The following is a 24,594-nucleotide window of genomic DNA, read 5'->3' as shown; positions in this document are numbered from 1 at the left end:
ATTATATATGAGCATATATTTGTATTTAAAGAAAATTATTAAGGGTAATAAAAAGTAGTTTTAAAAATAAAGATAGAGGAGATGAGTGAAAAAAAAAATCAGCACACATACTTGGTAGACAGCTTTACTCATTCATTTTACTAATAAAAGTAAATAAATAGAAGACAATGACAAGGAGGAGACATCATCATTTTCAAGGATTTGTTTTTCTTTTCTTTTTCCCCTCTTTGGCGCGTCCATTCATTCCACCACCCAATCCATCCATACCAACTAACTCGTAGATTATCAAACTGGCTTTTCTCTAACGTACTCTTTGGTACGTGAGATGCTAGCTAGACCTAGTTATCCTATTACTTAAATACCACTGAGCTTGATGAGCTACTTACTCCGTTTGTGGGTCTTTTGGCTCTTCTGCTTTGACTCATTTTTTCTTCTTCCTTTTTTTTTTCACTTTCTTTTTTTCTTCCCTTTTTCTCTTTCTCTCTCGTGAATTATTATCACCCCTTAGTAAACTGTCGGTGGGTACGAGCATCCTATGACAAATCAACACTCAATGCTTCCATCAGTTGGGTAGTTTTCTTTTGACTTTATTTATATAAACGTTATGAACACTATGTTCCTCCTCTGTTTTTATCAGCACATAAGTTGATTATGCTTGCATTTTCATCTTATACTTTACTTACCCAGGTAACAACTGTAGTAATTTTTCAATAATTATATATATATATATTTATCATTTTCCTTGATGCAGCTTGCATTCATGGGTTCTGGGTATTTTCATATGTTGTGTTTTGACATTTTTGCCATGCATGTTCTGCTTCTTTTGTTCTAACAGTCCAAATGTGCTGAAAAACTACGAATCCCTTATTTTTTTACATGTCCTGCTTATAAATGAAGTAGGGAATGTTTAAACCAGTAACTTTTGGGTTGGCTGTAATTCTCTCTTTGCTACTTCAGTGAATAGTGTTCTTTGATTTGAGCATTTCCTTTCCCGACATACGTTTCATCTGCTTGTCCACCTTAACCCATTCCTGAATGAAAATATAATAAATTTTTGAGTTAACTGTGAATATTGAAGTCTTAGTAAACATGTCCTAGTCAGATGTTTATCACTGTCAAAACATTGAAAATAAGTTGATATTCCAGCTATGCTACCAAGACTCTGTCATTTTCAGTACATATCTTCCAAGTTTCTTTGTTTCTACTTGTTTATATTCTTGTACCTGTGTATTTACTTACAGTCCTACTTTTACTCTAAATACAGAAAAATCTAAATCATGGATCACAAGTCATGGCTTTGGAGGAAAAAATCTTCTGAGAAGACAATTTTGGCAACTAATAAAGTTGGTAATCCAATACGTGGAACTGAAGAGGTAACAAGAGCTCCTTTTTCTTTCATTTTTCCTTGCTTTTTCTCCTTAATGTGCTTATTACTTTTGTATATTCTCGTAAACAATGTCGAGATGCATATGTTAAACGTTCAGTTTAGTATCAGAATCTAATAAATGCATCACTAACATATGACTGTAATAGGTACAAAAGGATCCAACAGAGAGAGGAGTTGGATCTGAAACTGGTAAAACTCTAAATGAGAAGTTAGCTTTAGTCATACTAGATTGTCATGTTGAAGATGATCCTGTGAAAAAAGACGTAAAGATAACTCAAGAAACCATGGAAGGTGATTGAAAACTACCCTCACTTCAACTATTCCAACTTTTTATTCTATGATTGACAGCTACATTTGATCTCTTAAGTAATTCAATGAATGAATTTTCCTTTAGGCCAAGATCAGGCAGAACCTTTAAAGCAAGAGCTAGATGAAGCTCTAAAGAAGGGAGTAGCTGCAAATGAAAGATTCTCAAATTCAGGTGCTGCACTTAAAGAATGCAAACAGCAATTAGGCCTTGTCCAAGAGGACCTGGAACAAAAGATACATGATGCTGTGATCGTGGCATCCAGAGAATATGAGAAGGCACAGAATAAATTAGAGGAGAAATTAACAAAGGCAAGTAAACAGCTCACAGATATAGCTGTTGAGAATTCTAACCTTACCAAGGCCCTTCTTGTGAAAGAAAAAGTTGTTGAGGATTTAAACAGACACAAGTCTCAATCTGACGCAGAGTTTAGTGCATTAATGACTAGACTAGATTCTACTGAGAAGGAAAATGCTTTTCTGAAATATGAGTACCACATGCTTGAAAAAGAGCTACGGATTCGTAATGAGGAAATGGAGTACTATTGCCAGTCTGCTGATGCATTACAGGAGCAACATTTAGAGTGTGTGAAGAAAATCACAATGTTAGAACAAGAATGCCAAAGACTTCGTTTTCCTATGCGAAAGCGTCTTCCTTGTCCTCCTAGTCTGTCTAGGAATATGAAGAGTGAAGTTCCAGTGAATGGAAGAAACCAGACAGAGATCAGAAGAAAAAAGCTCAGTCCTACAAAAGATTTGATTGTTAGAGATTCCACCATGGAAAATTCCACTGAAATTCTGAGCAAGGATGTGAATTTTGTATGCGAGAGATTAAGGTTTGTTGAAGAAGAAAATGAAGCCCTCAAAAAGATTTTAAACATGAAGAGCCCTAAACACAATTCTTCAAGAGCCATACATGCTCAAGCAGCTTCCAGATCGCCTGGGGCTGACAACCAGCTTGTGGACCTTTCTAAAGGCCAGAAATCCATGGAGCTGTCGAGATGTAGGCCTTTAGCAAAGAAACTTTTTATGTCCTCAGATTTTGACATGACAAGTGAAAATGGCTTCAGATCTTCTGGATCTTGGGCTAGTGCTCTAATTTCTGAATTGGAACACTTTAAAAATGGGAAACTTGGAGATCCACCAAACCGCAAAGCGTTTGAAGGCTCAGATATTAGCTTAATGGATGATTTTGTTGAAATGGAGAAATTGGCAATAGTTTCTGCTCACACACTCTCTGGAAATAGCCATCCAAATTTAACTCATGGGGATATGGTTCCAGTTGCAGAAGTTCTCTCCCATTGTGGTGACAGGAAAATGGAGCAGCACAAAGATGATGAAAAGTCCTTTGACTGGCTTCAGGTTGTTCTGCATGCAATGATTGATCAAAAGCATGTTTCCAAAAGAAGTCTAGAAGAACTACTTGAGGATATTAATTTTTCTGTTGGTTATATTAACCAGCCAAGAAACCATCAACCTGATAAACCAAAGTCGACTCCTACAGAAGCTGATCTTTGGAATTCACCAAAAAGATCTCCAGTCCTAAATTCTTTGACTGGAGCTCTAAGTGTCGACACCTCAGTTGAGGTAGGTGGCAACTGGCATATTCAACATAATCTGAGTAAATCAATCTGTAAAATCATTAAGCTGATTCAAGACACCAATCCAGGATCCTTAGTTAGGAATTTCTCTCCAGATAAACCTTCAGCAACATCAGCTGATTACTTTATTCGTGTTTTTCAATGGAAATGGTCAGAACTAAATGCTATGCTACAAAAGTTTATCAACACCAGTGATGATCTGCTGAATGGAAAAGCCTGTCTTGAAGATTTTGCAGAGGAAGCGGCGTCTACTTTAGAATGGATTTTGAATAACCACGTGACCCCTAAAGAGGCTGTAAGTGCAAGGGACAAAATCAAGAAGCATTTTGGTTGGGATGATACACAAGGTGGAAATGATGAGCAAGTGTGTCTACCAACTGGGGAATTAGATGTTGTTGGATCTGAAAAGCAGTCATTGGGTTGGCCCCTGGTTGCTTTTGGAGAAGGACAACAAGCTTTGATCCAAGTGGATAAGATTCCAGGCACATTACAAGAAGAAAACAAAAAGTTAAAAAATGAGCTCAAGAATATTATATCTGTAAAAAATGAGATGGAAGCTATGCTACATTCAGCAACAGAAAAAAATGAAGCCTTGATGAAACAGCTCCAAGAATCACAAGAAATAGTGGGAAGCTTGCAAGCCGAACTGGAGACTGTGAAAGAAACAAAAGGGTCGATTGAAGACGAGATTGAAAATGAGAAGTTGATTAGTGAAGACCTTGATACTCAACTCAGTGTTGCCAAAGCTAAACTGAAGGAAGTTTACCAAAAAGTCTCATCTTTAGAGGTTGAATTGGAGGACAAACGCAACTGTTGTGAAGAGTTAGAAGCAACATGTCTTGAGCTTCAACTCCAGCTAGAAAGGTAACATTCTTGTCACATAGATTATATTTTCATATTACTGCATAAACTTACACTGCTTTTTGAGAATTACTGATATGAAGAATATTCTTTCAGTGATGCAACAAAAGAAACTACAGATGTCAAAAACCAAGAGGAAAAGCAATCTCAAAATGTAAGTATACACTAAAAAATGAGTCCGCACATGAATCTTGATATATTGAAATATTTTACTTCACGTGATTGAGTGATGTCATATGAATATTATGAGTAAAAAATTCTCAGGGTTGGGAGATCACAACAGCTTCAGCGAAGTTGGCAGAGTGCCAAGAAACAATTGTCAACCTAGGAAAACAACTGAAAGCATTGGCTTCACCGAGGGAAGCAGCACTCTTAGATAAGGTATTCTCCACCACCAGTTCAACAGCCATAGCGAACAAAGATAAGAGGTTAAGCAAGCGATCCTCCCTACGTGATCAAATGCTTGCTGAGGATGATGTTAAAGCTGAGGTTGTCAGCTCTCAAAATGTCAAAGAAACCTCAAGCAACGTGGAAGTCGATGAAAAGCCATCTCAATCAGACAGCCAGAATGCAACCGATTCTCCTAGTGTCCCGGTGCATACTCTAGTAGCATGTCATAGTTCAAGCTGCAAAACCAGTAACAATTCGGCTGGGCCTTTCGCTATTGTACCAAGCAAGAAGAAGGGAGGTTTTGATTTGCTACTGAAGCTGCTGCGAAGGAGAAAGAAGAAGGGACAGAGTCACAAATCTCGATTTCCAGCCAAAGTTTGACTATCAGAAATAGAAAAAGAAAAATTTAAGATAGAAGAATGTCATAGCAAGACAAGTTGTATTCTACATTACCATGGAGGCAATGGGCAAAGGCAGCTCATTGGAGTACTTTATTGTTTGGTTGCTTGACCTTTCTCGATGATAAAAGGTTTGACCATCGTTTCTTTTTAGAGAGTGAGAGAGTGTGTGCTATGATATATGTAAACATGGGTGATGTATATTAGTATATATATATATATATGTTGTTTAAAAATAAATTGAGTTGAGAAACAGAAATGCGTAGCACAAGATTAGTAAGGGAAGACTATGGTGATCAGTCCAACAAAACAAGATTAAAAGCTCAATACTTTAAAATCAAAGAAGCCATAAATATTTTTGATAAATTAGAAACTTATTAAAGTAGGTTGACATTTCACTTTTAACCAAGTGATGTTTGGATCCAGCAGTAGGGAAGTTTGATGGGCACTCCTGTTAGAAATTTTTGGAAAGTTTTATATGCTACAAGAGACATTTATACAAAACATAAAATGCAACAAGAACACACAATGATTTACTTGTGAGACATTACATCCAATGCAGGGTTTCCCTAACAATCTTCACTCTTAACTAATTAAATAACAAAGTAGCAATCTCTCATACAAGCTCCAAAATCCAAGCCAAAACCCAAGAGATTCATAGCCACTCTTTCACCACTCACCACTGTCACCAGGCTCAAGTTCAATTGCACAACTTCTCTCCCAGAGGCGTTAGTTGCATGGGTCTTTGTCTCAGCAATGTCCACGAGTGTTTCCTCTCAAATTATTGGGCCCAAATCAGCCCAAACTCAACTCAGTGGTTCTATGGGCTCTCTATATAGCCCTGACAACAACTCTCTTCATATTACACTCCATAAACTTGAGGGTAAAAATTATTTACCATGGGTTTCGGATCTCATACTACGTCTAGCTCTGTTGCCTACTCTGGTAATTTCTTCTCTGCTCTCACTAGCTCTCAAACACCATAGATAATTGATTCCAGCACCTTTGATCATATGACTAGTTTATATTCTTTGTTTGATTCCTATACTCCATGTTCTAATCCTTCTAGTGTCAGAATAGCATATGACACACTCTCTCCTATTGCAAGAATTAGTACCATTATATTGTCAGCTGATTTAACCCTCAAATCAGTCATTCATGCTCCTTCCTTAACATGCAATTTAATTTCTATCAGTATGTTGACTACTAACAATCATTGCCTTGCTAAATTTCTTTCCAATTCTTGTCAATTTCAGGAACTATCTTCGAGAAGGACGATTGGCAGTGCTAGGATTCATGGTGGACTTTATTTCCTTGAAAATTGTCAACCAATAATACAACAACCTTGTTCATCTAGTTTGGCTTCTAATTCTATCTCTACAATAAACTCTGTTTCTGTTGCGAACTCTAGCAAAATTATGTTATGGCATTATTGACTCGGTCATCCAAGTTTTTCATACTTAAAAAAGTTGTTTCCATCGTTATGTTCTAATAATAATTATGGTTCTTTGCAATGTGATATTTGTCAATTGGCTAAACACGCATGTTGTTTTTCCTCAAAATCATTATACTCCAACCAGCCTTTTCTCTTTAATTCATAGTGATTTGTGGTTACCTTCAAAAGTCATTACTTCCCATGGTCATCGATGGTTTATCACATTTATTGATGACCACACATGTCTTACTTGGGTGTATCTCCTCAAACACAAGTCGGATACATTTCACGTGTTTCAAAATTTCCATAACATGATTCAAACACAATTTCAGACACGTATTCATATATTACGAACGAATAATGGCACATAATATTTCAATTCTATCCTAGGACCCTACCTATCCGAAAAAGGCCTTATTCATCAAAGTTCATGTGTTAATACCCTTGAATAGACATTGCTGAACGTAAGAATTGTCATCTCTTAGAAGTTGGCCGAGCTCTACTTTTTACTATGCACGTTCCTAAGTACCATTGGGGAGATGCCATCCTTAACGCTGCCTATCTCATCAATTGTCTCCCTAGTCATCCAATTTGTTTTCGAACACCATATTCTCTTCTTCAAACTTCATATCCTCATCTATCTTCAAACCCTCTTCCTGTCAAAACCTTTGGGTGTATCGCTTTTGTCCATATTCATCCTATGGATCGCACCAAACTTGACCCTAGGGCCATTACAACTATCTTCATTGGTTACTCTCTTACTCAAAAAGGCTATTGGTGCTACTGCCCTCTTACCAAAAAAATATTCGTCTCCAGAGATGTCAGTTTTTTTTAAAACACTCCAACTTCTCTCCCACCTCGCTTTAGGGGGAGACCAATACTTATCAAGAGAACGAAGCTCAGTGGTCATGCGGATTAGAACATCCTCTGAGTCAATCCATAATTCCATCACATCCCACAAACTCCTCTCTTCCAAAATTGACTCACTCTCTTCCAGAATCTACTCAGCCTCCCACAGATTCAAATTTAAAAGATTTGGCCTCCTCTTTTGAGTTAATAGAAATGGATACACATCCTCCAAACCAACAACAAGAGCTGCGTGTTTATTATAGAAGACAAATAAATAATCAAATCATGTATCATCAACACAGTCAAGAATCCAACCCAGTGGTAGATCCTCTTCCTCCAAATGAGTCAGGTAATAATCACTCAAGCACTGTTCTAGACATTTCTATATCCTCGAGAAAAGGAACTAGGTCTTGCACTCAACATCTCATCTCGAAATTCATCTCTTATTCAAATTTGTGATCTTTATTTAAAGCTTTCACTTCTAGTTTTTCAGATGTTTTTTCACTGTGTAGTAAATATTTTTGCTATGAACTCATTTTCTGTTTGGTTTAGTCCAAGGACTCATCACTGTTAGTCATGCTCAATGCCAAGCAGTAGACTATAAGGAGCTGGTCAAGGTCTTGAATGATCAATTAATGGAAGCCCAGGCAAAGATTAAGAGTCTGACTAAGTTTGAAAAAGATCTCAAAGAAAAGACTGAGCAGGCTAAGAAAACAATTGCTGACTGAGATAGACCGTTGAAGGAGTTGGTTGATGAGAACAACAAGCAAGTCCAGGCCAATAAGACATTGACCGACCAACTGAAGGAGAAGACTCAAGAAGAACTGACGAGAGGAGGTCCTGGATGTTGACGATGGTGTTAACCAGTTAGGGACTAGTTTACCCGACCAGTAGACACTTTTAGCCGACCTGAGAACTTTCTATCCATCAACAAAGTTTCCTACTCAGCCAGTGAAACATGCTCATCCGACCAGGGAAGTTGTATCTGCTCTCCCGACCAGGCAAACCTTACACCTAACCAGTTGAACTTTGTATATGGCTAGTAGTGTACTCTTTGTTCGTATACTTTCGTGAAGACAACAGCTGCTTAGCAGCTTTGATATTTTTCTCGTAAGGCCGAGCTGTTGGCAGTTATACTTTACTATTCTTTGCTAACTTGAAACATTCTGAGTCTTTTTAGACATAAAAAGTTAAAAGTTTTTTGTGAAAAGTAAAGTCACTCTGATATGTGCCTTATATTTTCGCATGATTACTTAGTTTTCTAACTTAGAAATTCTAGACATTTCATAAGTCCCTACTAAGTATTCTTTCTCACACTTATTGCTCTAACATTTTATGAGCATAATGTTTATTGTCACACGAATATTTGCTTCTAACTTGAAAGTTTGAAAAATTCCAAGTTACTTAAGCTTTGTCAAACAAGTTAGCTCAATCGAAGTTTATGAGCATAATGAGTGCAGGTGTGCCTCCCGAGGACCCAACTGAGTTGGCGCGAGATCTGCCAGCTGCCCCCCCCCCCCCCCCCCCCCCCGTGCACCCAACTGGAGTTGGAATCCCACATGTGCCACAGGACTGTGGCATAGGTAAGGCTAACGATAACCCTGCTCCCAAGCCAAAGAAGGCTTGTCAAATCCCGGAAGACAATCAGGCCCTCAGGTCGGCTAGTGTGGGTGAAGGCCTGGGAGCTCAAGACACCGCCAGGCCATTAGCGCTTGGGGTGTTCCGCCCAGGCACGCCAATACGAATTGCGCGAGGCCTGAAGGTGGTGTCCCCCCAGCACCTTGCCATCACCACAGGAACAATGGCCAAGGGGCCAACAAGCGAAACTTCTCTATTTGCTGAGAGTGCAACATCAGCATCTCGGTTAACAATGAGAATATTGAGTCCAACAGGGAAACAAAAGTGGCATACCTTGAGGACAGTGTTGTGTTCCGAGGTCAGGCTAACCTACCGGACAACCTTAATTCTCATTGGTGCAATAAGGTCCACGAGCATGAACCTGCAAAGAAAGGTCAATCGCACATCAGGGAAAATCTCAATGCTCAAAGGAGGAATAACCTGCCACAAAGTGGCAACCAAGACCACGACCCGCTCCGTGCGGAGTTGGAGAGCTTGAAGAGGATCATGCTCAGAATGGCTCGATGACAGGGCCATGACTCCAACTCGGAGGATGAGGATAATGATCTATGTGATCCTCATATAGTGGAAGCCCTTTTGCCATAGGACTTCAAAATGCCTGCCATCACGTCTTATGATGGCAGCACAGACCCCATCGACCATCTCTTGAAGTTCAATAGGTTGATGTCAGTGCATCGCGTTTCCGAAGACACCAAGTGTCATGTGTTCCTGGTAACTTTGACAGGACCATCAGACGAATGGTTCAAGAAACATAGGCCAGGATCCATTCATTCGTGGCACCAACTGTCATCTTCATTCCAGAGACAATTCATAGCAGCTCGGAAGGTGAGCTTTGAGGTCAATGCTTTGGCCAACATAAATCAAGGACCCTTCGAGACCCTCAAAGCGTACATCAAACACTTCAAGGAGGAAGATGCAAGGATCAAGAGTGTTGACGACGGCCAATAGCTAATGGCCATACAGGCCAGAATCCATGTGGGGTCCTCATTGTGGGATGACCTCCAGCGGAGAGGGTGCCGATGGCTTGACGATTTCATCCGTCGAACACAAGAATATATCAACTGGGAAGACACCCGGATTGGAGCATTTGGTGGGCCAGTTGCCTTTCCCGATTTGACAACATCTAGCCCCGTGGCTTTGGGGACCTAGTGTCCATCATACGCTCTTGTCAAACCGAGTATGGGGGGAGCCCAATCCAATCTGAGTGTCTCGCCAGCTGGCTTTAATGTCGTGCCGACCGCTGGCTTCAGTGTGGCTCCAATGGGATATGGAGTAGCGCCCACTGGATACAGTGCTTATCAACCTATATATAGTGCTGGAGTTGTTGCTCCATCCCAGTCCGTTGCACCCAGTCAGACCCTCAGCAGTAGTAGATACGGGGGCAAGAGAAAGGGCAAGGGCAGAATGTCCAAAGGAAATGGGACAGCGCAATATTAATAGGGAACTGCCTATGGCGAGAAGTATGTTTTGCAGTACTTCGAGTACACTGACTTAGTGGACTCTCGGGAGAACATCTTTGTCGCCACAGAGCAGCATGTCTATTACAAGAAGTTGTAACCCATCCGGAGGGAAAGGGAGAGGCGAGATCCCAGCAAGTTTAGTCGCTCTCATAACGAACTGGGGCATCACACCAATGAATGTCGCCAACTCAAAGACGAGATTAAGAACCTCATTGTTATCCAGATTTCCGGATAGCGTTTAGATTGATGTCCTCGAGGAAGCAGAATTATCGATGTCTTTCACGGTAGGTGACCAGAGCTCGCGGATGGACAGAAAGGCTTCGCCTCTCCTGTTTAGTGTCCGGATTACTCTTCCAAGCAAGCACAACACGGAAACTCGTCGACTCTCCCGGACTCCCAAAGGATACCCCTCGGGGAAGCCCCTTCCAGGAGAGGCTCTTCGAGTGGTCTCCGCGGAAACAGTTCCGTGCCTCGCACAGAACAAAACCAAACGGTCGAGTCCGGGAGAAGGCATATTTGGAATGATATCCGTCTGACACAGGATCCCGCCTGACACGCCCGTCAGGTCAAAGCCGCACACATCCCAGCACGCCTAAGGGTACCTTTTCGCCTACTGTTCCGCTGACAACTTGGAAAAGACGGCTGACTTTGTGTGTTCCCCATACTTTCACGTAAATATACCCACATAGAGTCTTGTAGCCATGCTACTACAGTAATTGTATCCCTTATTTATGGCTGGTGTAATTAAGACTCATGTACGTAGAGAAAAACCCTAATCCGAAACCCTAGCTATAAAGACCCCTTCATTTTTACAAGAAGGGGACGACCAACAGATCACATAGCAAAAACTCTACTAAAATCTCTCTAGCTTCATCTTCTTCAAGAGAACCCGAGAGAAACACTGTGAGTGTGTGAAGTTCTTGTGCACCAGCCATCTTACTGTAACCTTTTCCAAGTATAATAACATCGACTCGTGGACTAGGGCTTGTTAACGCCTGAACCACGTAAAAACACTGTTTGTTTAGTTACATTTCAGCATTTCTACAGTTCTTATCTTTTTATTATTCTGTTTGTATTCGTTTCCGAAAAACTCGGTAAACATTTTGGTGCTTTCATTGAGAGCTGTAGGAAGTTGTTAGTTAGCTCTTTTTCTGTGTACGTTTTTTGTATTCACTTCGTGCTAAAGAGATGGTGACTACGAGAAAATCCGCTGTTGACAAAAATGCTACGGTCAACCCCGATACCGTGATGGAAGATGTGGTGCAAAGTGAACCCTTGGACTACCAAGGTGAAGACCCGACATCCCGCCAGGATCGGGTCAGTACCGAAGATACAACATACTTAGAAGACGAAGAAGAGTATGTCCAAGACGGTTATTACAAGGACGGCTGCTACTATGAGAAGGACCCAGAACTGGTCCAAGTAGCCGAAGAACTGGAGGTCACCAAAGCCAAGCTTGCTGAGCAGGAGCGCCTCTCCGGAAAAATGCAGCGCATGATGGAGCGCCTCCAAAGCAAGTTCGGAGACCTAGGTGACTCGGACGAGGACGCCTCTGTTTTAGGTGGTGCTGATGCCACTATACCGGATCCAGCCGCTGCTGGACCATCCAAAGCCGCCCCTAACAAGGGCAAAGAAAAAGTTGGAGAGCCTGTGCGCGCTGACGCCCCTGCACCTCCTAAAGGCGTGAATCACAAGGCCGACTGCCCCCCCGCGCGCAGAAGGTCTCTGGCGCTCCTAAGCCCAGACGTCCTTCAGCCCCAAGGGGGCACTCCGTGCCTAAAGGGCCCGGTGCTAAGGCACCCAGGCCTAGGGGAAGGAACAACCGCCCCAGTGATTCCGTCAACCAGGACGGTCGGGCTGCGAACTCGCACTCCGAAGATAGCTGGTCCACGGTGGACCTAAGAAGAAGGTTGGAGGCCAAGTATGAAAAGGCCAAAGGAGAAAAGGCCCGGCCTCGCGGAGATGACCTCCGAAATCATATTAATGACAAGCTCCGGGGACGTGACCTCCCGGAGAGTGATACGAAGAGGCTCGAGGAACAGATTGCTGCCTTGAACAAGCTGGTCCGGAAGCAAAGTGGGGCCCTGTCAGACTCTGAGGAGGAAGACCCGGAACCATGTATTCGGAGGATCGCGGAAACGTCCCTCCCGGATAACTTCAAAATGCCCCACATAGAATTATATGACGGGAGGACAGACCCGCGTACCCACCTAGCTAAATACAACAAAATGATGCAAGTGGCGCGTGTCAGTGAGGACGCCAAATGCATGTGCTTCTCACTCACCCTTACCAGGTCCGCGGAGGACTGGTGGAAAAGATTAGCTCCCGGATCAATCCACAGTTGGAAGGAGCTACAGTCCGCATTCAGGAGGCAGTTTATTGCTGCCCGCGACCACGACATGGAGGTTGGTTCCTTAACCAACATCAAGCAGCAACCCACTGAGAACCTCAAAGCTTTCATTCAGAGAATGATGGAAGTTGCTGCAAAGACCAAGGTCAGCGATGACATGAAGCTGATCGCCCTCCAATCGGGCCTTACTGTCGGCTCCCTGCTATGGGGGGAAATGCAGAGGAGACGGGCAGAAACGCTGTCCGAATTCATGTCAAAGGCTCAGGGAATCATCAACCTTGAGGATGCCTACCAGCAGGCCTTTGGAGTTCCCCCAGCTCCAACGCCTTCCGTGACCGCGTCGAGCTTTGCTTCGCAAGCTCCCGCACCAACCCTCACGCTTCCAGGAGCCCAATTCACTCCAAGTGTGTACGGGCCTTCCGCGTCTGCTCAGACGCCGAGCCAAACCCATTTCTCTGGGTACGGAGCTGTACAAACCGGATGTAGTATCGCTCCTGGCATGCCGCAGCCGCAAGCGGAAGCCCCAGAACGAAATTTGAGCCAATCGCGGAGCAAACGAAGCGGAAAAAACTCCAACCGGGGAGACCATTCAAAGAAGCCCCGGAAGGACTATGAGCCCAAGTTCACGGAATATACCAGTTTGATAGACTCGCGAGAGAATGTCTATCGGGCGACCTATAATATGGTCAACTACAGGAAGCCCCCGAAATTGTCTCACGGAGGAAGACGTCCGCGAGACTCCAATAAAAGGTGTGAGTTCCACGGAGACGTGGGGCACACCACGAACGAGTGCCTTCAGCTGAAGGATGAGATCGAGTCCCTGGCAAGAGCGGGACACCTCGGTCAGTGGGTGAGGATACCCATTATCTATCCTGGACAGGGGGTTGTTCACGGAGCTGCATATTCCCCGGGACAGAGGGGGACCGCTAGCGCTCCTGGAGACGGTCACCCCCAAGCTCCCGGGTCTCAGTACCCGGCGCTTCCTGCTCCACCCGCTCTGGCGCCCATTGCCTTGTTGGCTCCAGGACCGGGCAACCCATATCCGCCCGGCCTTGCTCCGCCACCCGTTGACGGACACGTAGCCACCATTTCCGGAGGACCGCACCTTGCCGGAAGCACCCGCAACTCCCAGAAGAGGTACTTGAGAGAGTTAGAACACGTCGAGGAGATGTGCGCCTTGGTTCAATCACCTGCTCAACGTCCCCGAATGATGGATCTTCCCATCACCTTCACGGAGGACGATGCTCGACATGTGCACTTCCCCCACAACGATCCCCTCGTGGTGGAAGCCCAGATTGCCAATAAGAAGGTCTCGCGGATCTTGGTCGATAACGGAAGCTCCGTAAACATACTCTTCAAAGCGGCCTTCCACGCGATCGGATTGACCGAGACAGACCTGGCCCCATGCCCCATCCAACTTCAAGGGTTCAATGGGGACGCACTCATGCCATTAGGCAAAATTCAACTTCCAGTCACCCTCAGAGGAGAAAGCGACGCTTGTGCCTTCAAGCATAGCACATTCGTGGTGGTCGACTGCCCCACGGCGTATAATGCCATCTTAGGCCGACCGGTCCTGATCGATTGTGGGGCCATAACCTCGATACGCCACTTATGTTTGAAGTTTCCATGCGACGATGGGCGTATTGGCACCCTCCGAGGAGACCAAAGAAGTGCACGGAGCTGTTATAACGTCTCCGTCCGATCCGTCTACACGGTCCAAGAGACGTTTGCTGCCATTCCTTTGGCGGAAGAATTACCAGAAACTGGGGGTGCTCAGGAGGCATACTTTGACGAACTCGACCCAAGAGTGGGAATCGAGAAAGAAATAGAGCCGATGGAGGAAGTCGAAGAGGTGATCCTCAACCCGGGAGAACCCACCAAAGTCATTCAGGTGGGGAAAAACCTGCCGTCGGCCATTCGAGATAAGATCGTAGCCACTGTGAAGGATAATCAGGATATCCTGGCATGGTGCCACGCTGATATGATGGGGATTAATCCCAATGTTGCGTGCCACGCACTCAACATAGACCCATCTGCAACTCCAATTCGCCAAAAGAGGAGGCCGCTGGACCCAGTGAGAGCCGAAGCCGTCAAAGCTGAAGTGGACAAATTGATGTCCATAGGCTTTCTCCAGGAGTCGCACTATCCCGTGTGGTTGGCTAACCCAGTTCTGGTCCCGAAACCCGATGGGTCCTGGAGAATGTGCATTGACTTCACGGACCTAAACAAGGCCTGCCCGAAAGATTGTTTCCCTCTTCCGCGAATCGATCAGATGGTAGACGCTACTTCCGGGTACGAACTCTTATCCTTCATGGATGCGTACTCCGGATACAACCAGATCAAGATGCATGTCGCGGACCAGGAACACACCAGCTTCCTCACGGACAAGGGTGTCTACTGTTACGTGGTCATGCCTTTCGGTTTGAAGAATGCTGGGGCGACGTACCAGCGTCTGGTAAACAGAATGTTCAAGGACCAACTGGGGAGGAACATGGAGGTGTACGTGGACGACATGTTGGTAAAGTCCAAGACTTCCAGGGACCACAGTGACGACCTTGAGGAAGCTTTCGCCGTGATCCGAAAGTACGGGATGAAACTAAATCCAAAGAAATGTACTTTCGGGGTCTCGTCTAGGAAGTTCCTCGGTTTCATTGTCAGCTCCCGCGGAGTGGAAGCCAACCCTGAGAAAATAAAGGCGTTCATAGATATGCCTTCCCCCCGGAAACATAAGGATGTCCAGAGCGTTACCGGAAGGATAGCTGCTCTCAGCCGCTTCGTATCCAAGGCCACTGACAAGTGTATCCCCTTCTTCAATGTGTTGCGAGGAAACAAGAAGTTCGAGTGGACCCCCGAATGCGAAGCAGCCTTCCAACACCTCAAAGAACATTTAACCCGAGCTCCCATTCTGTCCAAACCTGTCGAAGGAGAGGCGTTGTTCTTATACTTAGCTGTGACTGAGCACGCAGTGAGTGCCGCTCTCGTCCGGGAAGATGGCCGTATCCAGCTCCCTGTGTATTACGTAAGCAAGAGGTTATTGGACGCCGAGTCCAGATATTCAATGATCGAGAAACTCTCCCTCTGCTTGCTGATTGCTTCACGGAAGCTGAGGCCATATTTCCAGGCGCACACCATCAAAGTACTCACCAACCACCCTCTCCGACAAGTCCTGCAGAAGCCCGAGTCCTCTGGCAGATTGCTTAAGTGGGCCATGGAACTGAGCCAGTTCGACGTCCACTACCAACCACGTGTTTCCATAAAAGGTCAAGCTCTCGCGGACTTTATTGTGGAATGCTCTTGAATGAATGACCTCCCGGAAGATCCTGTCCCGGAACTTCCCACATGGAAGGTCTATGTAGACGGAGCCTCAAATGAAAAAGGAGCTGGAGCGGGGGTCATCCTAATATCTCCCCAAGGGCATCAGCTCCAGAGCGCCATCCGTTTCGCGTTCCCAGCATCCAACAACGAGGCAGAACACGAAGCCATGTTAGCTGGGTTACGACTGGCCAGAGAAGTCGGAGCCCAAAAAATCGAAGTATACAGCGACTCCCTACTTGTGGTAAACCAAATATCCAGGGAATACCAGACGAAAGGCGAAAGGATGGCTGCCTACGTGTCTCTCTCCCGTGACCTACTGCAGCATTTCAAAGGCTACCAAATCCGCCAGGTCCCCCGGGACCAGAACTCACTCGCGGATACGCTGGCCAAGCTTGCAACGGACCCGGAGATTGAACAGTATGGCTTAGTCCCCATCGGGCACTTAGAAGCCCCCAGTACTGAGACACGAAGGATAAACGCCATCATCGACCATTCCCACTCCTAGATAGGACCCATCCTCAGATTTCTCACCACCGGAGAGCTCCCCACTGATAAAGCTGACGCAAGGAAGCTCCTATATCAAGCTCCCCGATACGTGGTTATGGATGGAAAGCTTTACCGCAGGGGGTTGTCCATACCCTTCCTTAGGTGTGTTGCCGGAACCGAAGTCAGCACCATCATCCATGAGATTCACGGAGGCTTCTGTGGCGATCATACCTCCGGGCTGAGCCTCTCCAAAAAGATCCTTCGACAAGGATACTTCTAGCCCACCATGAAGAAGGATTGTGTGGATTATGTTAGGAAATGTGAGCAGTGCCAGAGGCACGCCAAGGTTCCGCGAGCGCCGCCTACAGAAATTACCCTAATGACCAGCCCCTGGCCGTTCGCCGTTTGGGGCATTGACCTAGTAGGTTCCCTCCCAACTGGAAAGGGTGGAGTGAAGTACGCCATAGTCGCGGTAGACTACTTCACCAAATGGGCTGAAGCTGAACCTATGAACACGGTCACATCTAAAAAAGCACTGGACTTTGTCATCAGGAATATAGTGTGTCGTTTTGGGCTTCCACGAAAAATTGTGTCCGACAACGGAAAACAATTTGACAGTGAACACTTCACGAACTTCTGTGCTTCGCATGGAATTATCAAAAGCTTTTCCGCAGTCGCCAGACCCCAGGCTAATGGGCAAGTGGAAGTTGTAAACAAAATATTAAAGACCACGTTGAAGAAAAAACTCCAAGCCTGCAAGGCTCACTGGCCGGAAGAACTTCCGCGAGTACTTTGGGCCTATCGCACAACAGAGAGAACTTCGACGGGGCACACGCCTTATTCCATGACCTTCGGTTGCGAGGCCGTCATCCCAGTAGAAACTATGATCCCCTCTCACAGGCAAGATACCTACGACCCTACCCGGAACCATGCCCTTCTCCAGGAGTCCTTGGACATGATCGAAGAGCTCTGGGAGCAGTCGCAGGTCCAACTAAAAATGTACCAAGGCAAGATAGCCCGACACTTTAACACGAGAGTCAAGAGCCGTACATTCGAAGTTGGGGATCTTGTCCTACGGAGAGTATTTCCTGCTACACAGGATCCGGGAGTAGGAGTCCTCGGACCCAACTGGGAAGGCCCCTACGAAGTCCAAGAAAAAGTGGGCCATGGGACGTATCACTTAAAGAGACTCGACAGATCTAAAGTCCCGCGCGCCTGGAACGCGGAGCACCTCCGCCGTTACTACCAGTAAGCCCCGGACCATCCAGTCGGAAGTCCTTGGTGAAATTAGCAAAAGTGAAAAATGTGGAAATAATCCTCCCTGTTGTAAAACTCACGCCTAGCAGGCTAATTTAATGAAACTCGGAGAGATTCACTCCGCTTTTACTGCACTTTTTATCCCTGCGTTCAAAGCTGCGTTTTAACAAGTGACCACGCGGTCCGGAGACGTCCGGACCCCACGCTCACTTGGGGGGTATACATGGCTAAGGCATAGCCATACGCCCCTTGAACAAAACGTACACAGAACACCACTTATGTGCTAGCATTGTGTTTGAAAATTTTAAATTGTTTGAAATGTTTAAATTATTAAGTTTAGGTTTATTTGTTGCCTCTGAACATGCTTGCATTACGTGTCATATGTGCATTATGTGCTTATGTGAAAATTGCCATGGAAATGCCTGCCATTATGTATCATGAAAATTATCTCCTGTGTAGCCCAGCGATGGACGGAACTGGGGGTTGAGGCACGTTCATAGAGCTACGCCAAAACACCCCCAACTCTCTGACAAGTCCTTTGCAGAATACTCCGCGATCGCTGTAGAGCTCTGCTTCGCAAGCTCCAGCTCCGAGTCCCGCAAGGCGAAAGATGGCAAGATCCGTGATCGCTGTAGAGCTCTGCTTCGCAAGCTCCAGCTCCGGGTCCCGCAAGGCGAAAGATGGCAAGATCCGCGAACGTTGTAAGCCTTGCTTCGCAGACTCCAGCTCCGGATCTCACAAAATAATGCATGGCGAGCTCCTCGACCATTGCAAGTTTCAGCTCCAGGAGCAGACATGGTCGATCCACCATTCACGGCAGGCCTTGCTTCGCAAAGCCCCTGCTCCGGGATCACACCTGGTGGGCGTGGCGATTTCCCCGACAGCAACGAGCCTTGCCTCGCAGGGCTCCATGCCAGGTCCCTGAAGTCAGCCACCATGAGGGAACGGCTCACCTTAGCAATCCCAGCGAACCGTATAACTACAAGTCCTGGGATTGGCTATCTGCCTTAGGAAAGATAAAATACGGTGAAAGGAGCCTGGCCGTTGGAACCAGGAAACCTTCGTAACCTAGAAACTACGTGGGAAAAGACATCATCTGTTAGAACTTCAAGTGGGAAGTGCATAGGTTTTGGCCGTTGGAACCAAAACCTCATACGCCCCTACAACAGTTTCTACCGTATAAAAGTCTACCCTAAGAGCAAAGATAAATAAAGAACTCGGCAGAAAAGAAAGGAGAATGCTATAATTATGGCAAATATGTCCGCAATGAAAAACTCAAAATGAAAAATAATTAAAGATAAAACCCCTTCTAGCATTGGGGGTAACTGCAGCTTCCACGACCGCGGCCTCGGGGCCATCGGCTTCAACTGAGACTGGCGGAGTCGGCTCATTGGAAGGCGGAACTTTGTCATGAGAAGGTTCAGAGGTCCCCGCCTCTCCGGGATCTCCCACCTCAAGAGCTCCAGCACGTTCGTCAATGTTGAAAGTTTGGACGTACGCCTCTGGGCCTTGATCCCACACGAGTAGCTTCTCCCTCATGGCTTCGGCATCATCTCCCAGATAGCCTAATACCTCCGGGTTCACTTTCCAGAGTTGATGCATGAGGACCACATGCGATATATTAATCGTCCTGTTCAGTATCACCTCAGCATCCTCCTTCTCCTTCAAGCGCTCCGCCTCGGAGGTTGCCAGCTGTGCCTCCGCGACAGTTAGTTGAGCCCTCAATTTTTCCATTTCGGCCTTGGAGGCATCCCGCTCCCCCTTAAGAGAATCAATCTCCTTGCGCTGCTCCCTATTTTGGTTCAGCACGGATTGCTTCTCGGTCACATGCCCCCTGGCAGTGAATTGCAAGGCCCCGATCTCTTTATCCTTCTCGGCGAGCCCCAACTGCAGCATAGACACGAGATCCCTGCTCCTCTTATGGAGTTGCTCCTCCTCGTGCAGCTTACTCTGAAGAGTGGAATATTCCTCTTGCCGCTTAAGGAGGAGATCATTTTTTGATTGCAAGCGAGCTTCCAGGGTATCCTTCTCCACCTTGGCTTGGGACAGCTCTTCCCGGAGCTTGGAGTTTTCGGCCTTCATCCCATCCGACCGCTGTCTAAACTCATTCTCTGCCTTGGCCCGGTACTCTTGATATTTGGCAAGATATTTTTTGTCCGCCTCTTCAAAAAACTATCGGCCCGTCTTACACCCTCCAGGAGGGCAGCGGGGAAACTGGTTGGCTTCCGCGGGAAGTGGAACTTCAGGCCAGGCAGAGGAAGGTTAGTTGTCTGAGAAGAAGGAGACCCCGGAATGGTGGACCCCCTTTGGGCTGGGGGAGGAGGCAGACGGGGTATTAAGGCCCCGGTCTGTTGCTTTTGCTGCTGCGGCAGCAGAAGTAATTGCCCTTGTTGCTGCTGCTGGTTTGGATGTTGTGGTTGCTGCAGCTGTGACGTTGGTGATTGTCTCTGTTGTTCTTGTTGCTGCTGTTGTTGTAGTTGTGCTTGCTGTCGTTGCTGTTGTTGTTGCCTTCGACCAGGAGAAGAGTGTCTAAGGCATTTCTTCTTAGCACCCTCAGCATCTTCTCCGGGACGCTTGCTCACCCCAGTTTTCTTCATGGGGAACACAAGCCCTTCCCCGTCGCTGCTGCTACTCGAGACCATCATGGTCTCGGAAGGCCCGTCAGCAGGAGACTTCTCTACCCTCGGAGACACTTGCGCCTCGCCACTCGTCTTCTTGGGGGAGGCAGTTTTACCTCCCCTACCAGCCTTGGTCTTCCGTCCTTTCCCCGTGGACGGGTCTTGGCTAGTGGCAGCCTTCTTAATGAGCAAAGTAACCTTCCCCAACATCTTGGCTTCTGGATACTCTGCAAGAAACGTACAAAGCAAGGTTAACGAACCAACAAGCAATGAGAAAGAAAATAAGTAAGAAGCGGCAATCAACAAAAAAGCACAAGCAAGCCCGCCAGCAGGGAACAAGAAACAAGAAAAAGAAAAGTTTGAAAGGGACGACCATGCACGAGAAACGTGGATGGCCTTCCCCGAGCAAAACAAAACATCGCTTCCTGCTCCAGGAAGCTCCCGTACTCCTTGAAGTCCGGGAATGACATGCTGAGGGAAGAAGGGTCAACCATGATGACACCTTCTGGCAGACTACCGTCACTCAGACACCCGAGGAGCTCATCTACCCTATCGTAATATCTGTCGAAGGGTATCCTACGCGGATCTAGCCTAAGGAAACGGGGATCAAACCCCATCTGAGAGGTCCGGGAACCCTCAGACAGGCTGGGGGTGTGGATCAATTGAAAACTAGTCTTACCTCTCCCGGAGGTGCTAGCCCCCGGAGCCCCTTCGTTAGGGTAAGCCGCGGCATGGCGAGCCTCGATCTCCTCTTCCTCCGGCTGGGGGTCGGGGAACCTCTCCGCCCAACTAGGAGATAAAGTATTTTCGTCCCGGGCTGCTTGGGTGATCACCTTGGACAGCTCCAGGGTAATCTGCTCCCGGATGTCAGCTGACACCTGACCTTGCCCCCTGCCACTCACTGGCTCGATGTTTTGGAAAGAGGCGAGTAGCCCATACTCCCTCAACGATTCGGAGGTCACAAGTCCCTCCACTTTTAACTCTTCCTCAGAAAGCCCTTCGTAGAACTTGGACCTCTTTATCATCTCCGCGCAGCGAGGTGTCCGCGGAACGACTTCTGCAAAAATCAAATACAAGCGTTAGAGATCCTCCCAAAAGGCAAATCAAACGCAAAGAAACAAAGTTGAAAAGGAGAGGAAGGAGCACTTACCAGGGATTTTGAAGTCCAAAGATAGGGCTGGCACCCTCTTCAGCGGGAAGCCAGTCGTCAGGAACCAGTACTCCCGGAGGTCTGGAACCCTCGCGGTATGACAAGTGGGGCACATCACGTCCGGGTGCCTTTCCAGCCTGTAAAACCCCACCTTGTCTGAATGACCCCTCATAGGCTGAGACTTCAACCCGTAAAAGTACAGCACCTCCTCCGGGGTAGGAGCTTCCAGTCTCCGGGACTTGCAAAAGATGAACCACCCCGCTAGGAGCTTGTAGCTGGGAGGAATCAACTGGAAGGGGGTAATCCCCGCCTTCACACAGAAATTGGCGAAGTAACTCCTTAGGGGCAAGTGCGCCCCACACACTATGTGTGCCCAGCTCCAGGCACCAAAGCCCTCGTGACTCTGGCTAGCTGACTCGCCCAGCACCGACAGACGGTGCCACATCAGACCTGGGATGTTCTTCAGGCCTGCCTCAGAGGAATACAGCTCCAGCATGCCATAATTCCTAAAAAGGTTCGGCTTTTGGTCCATCTCCCAGATGGAACTATTGGAGGTCGGTGGGCTAGCCGCGACCACTTTCGCCTTTCCTCTTCCCTTTGCGCCAGCGACAGGAGAGCCCTTCTCTTGGGCAGAATCAGCCTCTCCCACAGCAAGGAGTTGTTCCTTTGAGATGTTCGTCACTGGACAAAAGAAAGAAAGAAGAAAACACTCTAAGCAGTCAGCACCCTTGTCATACCCTAGTGGTATCAAAGGCGTCGGGGAGACCCTCCCCGAAAACTGCTTGGAGAGGCTCCCACCGAGCTTACCGAGGGATTGGCACCATGCCACCCGAAGGGCAGCAAGGAACCAGACTCAAACTCCGAGCCTAAGCCCACCAAAAGAAGTGTTTTTCCAGAGAAAGACACCCTAAAGGCGTTCATGCTTATGCCCTAAAACAGCAAAACAAGGGACGACTTTCCAAACGCAAATCGCCAAAGCATGCAGAAAAGGCTACTTATCGACTCACATCAATCACATGCCTACCAAAGCCCTATTCACGCATGCACATAAGCGATAATGGCAGAAACCTCTACTCTAACAACTACCAACAACCTAAGGTTTGGGAGGAAAGAGCAAAGTAGAAGTACTTACTGATATTCGGGTAGTTGGAGGTTGAAGGAGTAACTGGATCACTGCACAGCACGATCGCGAGAAGTAAAAGCTGCAAAGATGAACGGCGATTCAAACCAGGAACTTCGGCGAATAAACCCACTGCCAAATCAAAAGAAAAAGTTTCCAGATCCTTACCAAAAGAAGTGGCAAGTTCGGAGGAACGGAAGCTGGGAAGCCTGAGAGTTCGAAGGTTTGGAAATCTGAAAATCCGAAAGATAGAGAATTTGAAAGCGTAAAGAGGAAGAAAGGTCTTTTCCCTCGTTTTTATAGCAGGGAAGAAGCCGTTTCGAATTCCTCAAATGGACGGTCCCGATCTTCCCATTCCATGTGCATCAGATCCAACAGCTGGAGATGAAGCGACGATCCTATTTATGACTCCTCGGATGGGAATAAAGTATTTATTTCCCATCATTACACCACCTCGGGCCCGGAGTACCATTAAAAACCGTCAAATCATTACTCAGATGACTGACGCACGCATACTTAACCAGTCGCCTCACGCACACGTCTTGGTCGCAGAACCATTCCCAGAATGACACGTGGTCCTTGCCGCACTTGAGTACTTGAGTTCAAACAGAAGAAATTCCCTTTCTTTTTTATACTAACACTCAGGCGGGAAAAAGGAACTCTTCCGGGAACACAGAAGGTGGCCCCTCGCCTAATCTAAGAGACCGAAATACCCGGAGGACTGTACAAGCTCCCGGATCTCTCAAAGCTCCGTGACCTTGGGGGGTAAATGTTATCCAGATTTCCGGATAGCGTTTAGATTGATGTCCTCGAGGAAGCAGAATTATCGATGTCTTTCACGGTAGGTGACCAGAGCTCGCGGATGGACAGAAAGGCTTCGCCTCTCCTGTTTAGTGTCCGGATTACTCTTCCAAGTAAGCACAACACGGAAACTCGTCGACTCTACCGGACTCCCAAAGGATACCCCTCGGGGAAGCCCCTTCCAGGAGAGGCTCTTCGAGTGGTCTCCGCGGAAACAGTTCCGTGCCTCGCACAGAACAAAACCGAACGGTCGAGTCCGGGAGAAGGCATATTTGGAATGATATCCGTCTGACACAGGATCCTGCCTGACACGCCCGTCAGGTCAAAGCCGCACACATCCCAGCACGCCTAAGGGTACCTTTTCGCCTACTGTTCCGCTGACAACTTGGAAAAGACGGCTGACTTTGTGTGTTCCCCATACTTTCACATAAATATACCCACATAGAGTCTTGTAGCCATGCTACTACAGTAATTGTATCCCTTATTTATGGCTGGTGTAATTAAGACTCATGTACGTAGAGAAAAACCCTAATCCGAAACCCTAGCTATAAAGACCCCTTCATTTTACAAGAAGGGGGACGACCAACAGATCACATAGCAAAAACTCTACTAAAATCTCTCTAGCTTCATCTTCTTCAAGAGAACCCGAGAGAAACACTGTGAGTGTGTGAAGTTCTTGTGCACCAGCCATCTTACTGTAACCTTTTCCAAGTATAATAACATCGACTCGTGGACTAGGGCTTGTTAACGCCTGAACCACGTAAAAACACTATTTGTTTAGTTACATTTCAGCATTTCTACAGTTCTTATCTTTTTATTATTCTGTTTGTATTCGTTTCCGAAAAACTCGGTAAACACTCATCAAGTTGGGACACCTCCACCAATATGCTCAAATTAAGGCACACCAAGTTTCATCCCCAACTGTAGGAATAGCTGCACAACCCACTGCTCCCCAATCTCTGAGCCCAGTGCCTATAGCTCCGCCACAACCGATACCAAAAAGGGCTCCTTCGGTGAACGACCAAGTAGGGACTATCTCGTGACAACCCCACTTGGGGGGCACCTCTAGAGGCTCACAGAATAGGTACTCGTGGGCCTTAAACCATGATGATGAGGTGTTGGCATTAGATCAATTGCCAACCCAGATGTCGCAGATGACAGACCAAGTCATC

General features: G+C 46.5%; 1 protein-coding gene across 3 annotated transcripts; it reads left to right on the top strand.

Moving 5' to 3' along the window:
* The first annotated feature begins 234 nt into the window (after nucleotides 1–234).
* LOC133796957 (filament-like plant protein 7) lies at nucleotides 235–5,221 on the top strand. 3 transcript variants are annotated; one of them, XM_062234693.1, is made up of 6 exons: nucleotides 235–565; nucleotides 1,265–1,373; nucleotides 1,534–1,678; nucleotides 1,782–4,158; nucleotides 4,252–4,309; nucleotides 4,420–5,221. In XM_062234693.1, exons 2-6 carry the CDS (start codon nucleotides 1,278–1,280, stop codon nucleotides 4,924–4,926), a joined length of 3,183 nt encoding a protein of 1,060 aa, XP_062090677.1. In that variant the 5' UTR covers nucleotides 235–565; nucleotides 1,265–1,277; the 3' UTR covers nucleotides 4,927–5,221. The 3 variants fall into 3 exon arrangements, with proteins under 3 accessions (XP_062090677.1, XP_062090670.1, XP_062090662.1); XM_062234686.1 differs by having other exon boundaries at nucleotides 235–570; XM_062234678.1 differs by lacking the exon at nucleotides 235–565 and adding an exon at nucleotides 578–687.
* The last annotated feature ends 19,373 nt before the right edge of the window (nucleotides 5,222–24,594 follow it).

Source organism: Humulus lupulus, chromosome 1, assembly GCF_963169125.1.
Source record: "Humulus lupulus chromosome 1, drHumLupu1.1, whole genome shotgun sequence".
In the NCBI taxonomy this organism is placed as follows: Eukaryota; Viridiplantae; Streptophyta; class Magnoliopsida; order Rosales; family Cannabaceae; genus Humulus; species Humulus lupulus.
This window is presented reverse-complemented; position numbering and strand designations above follow the sequence as displayed.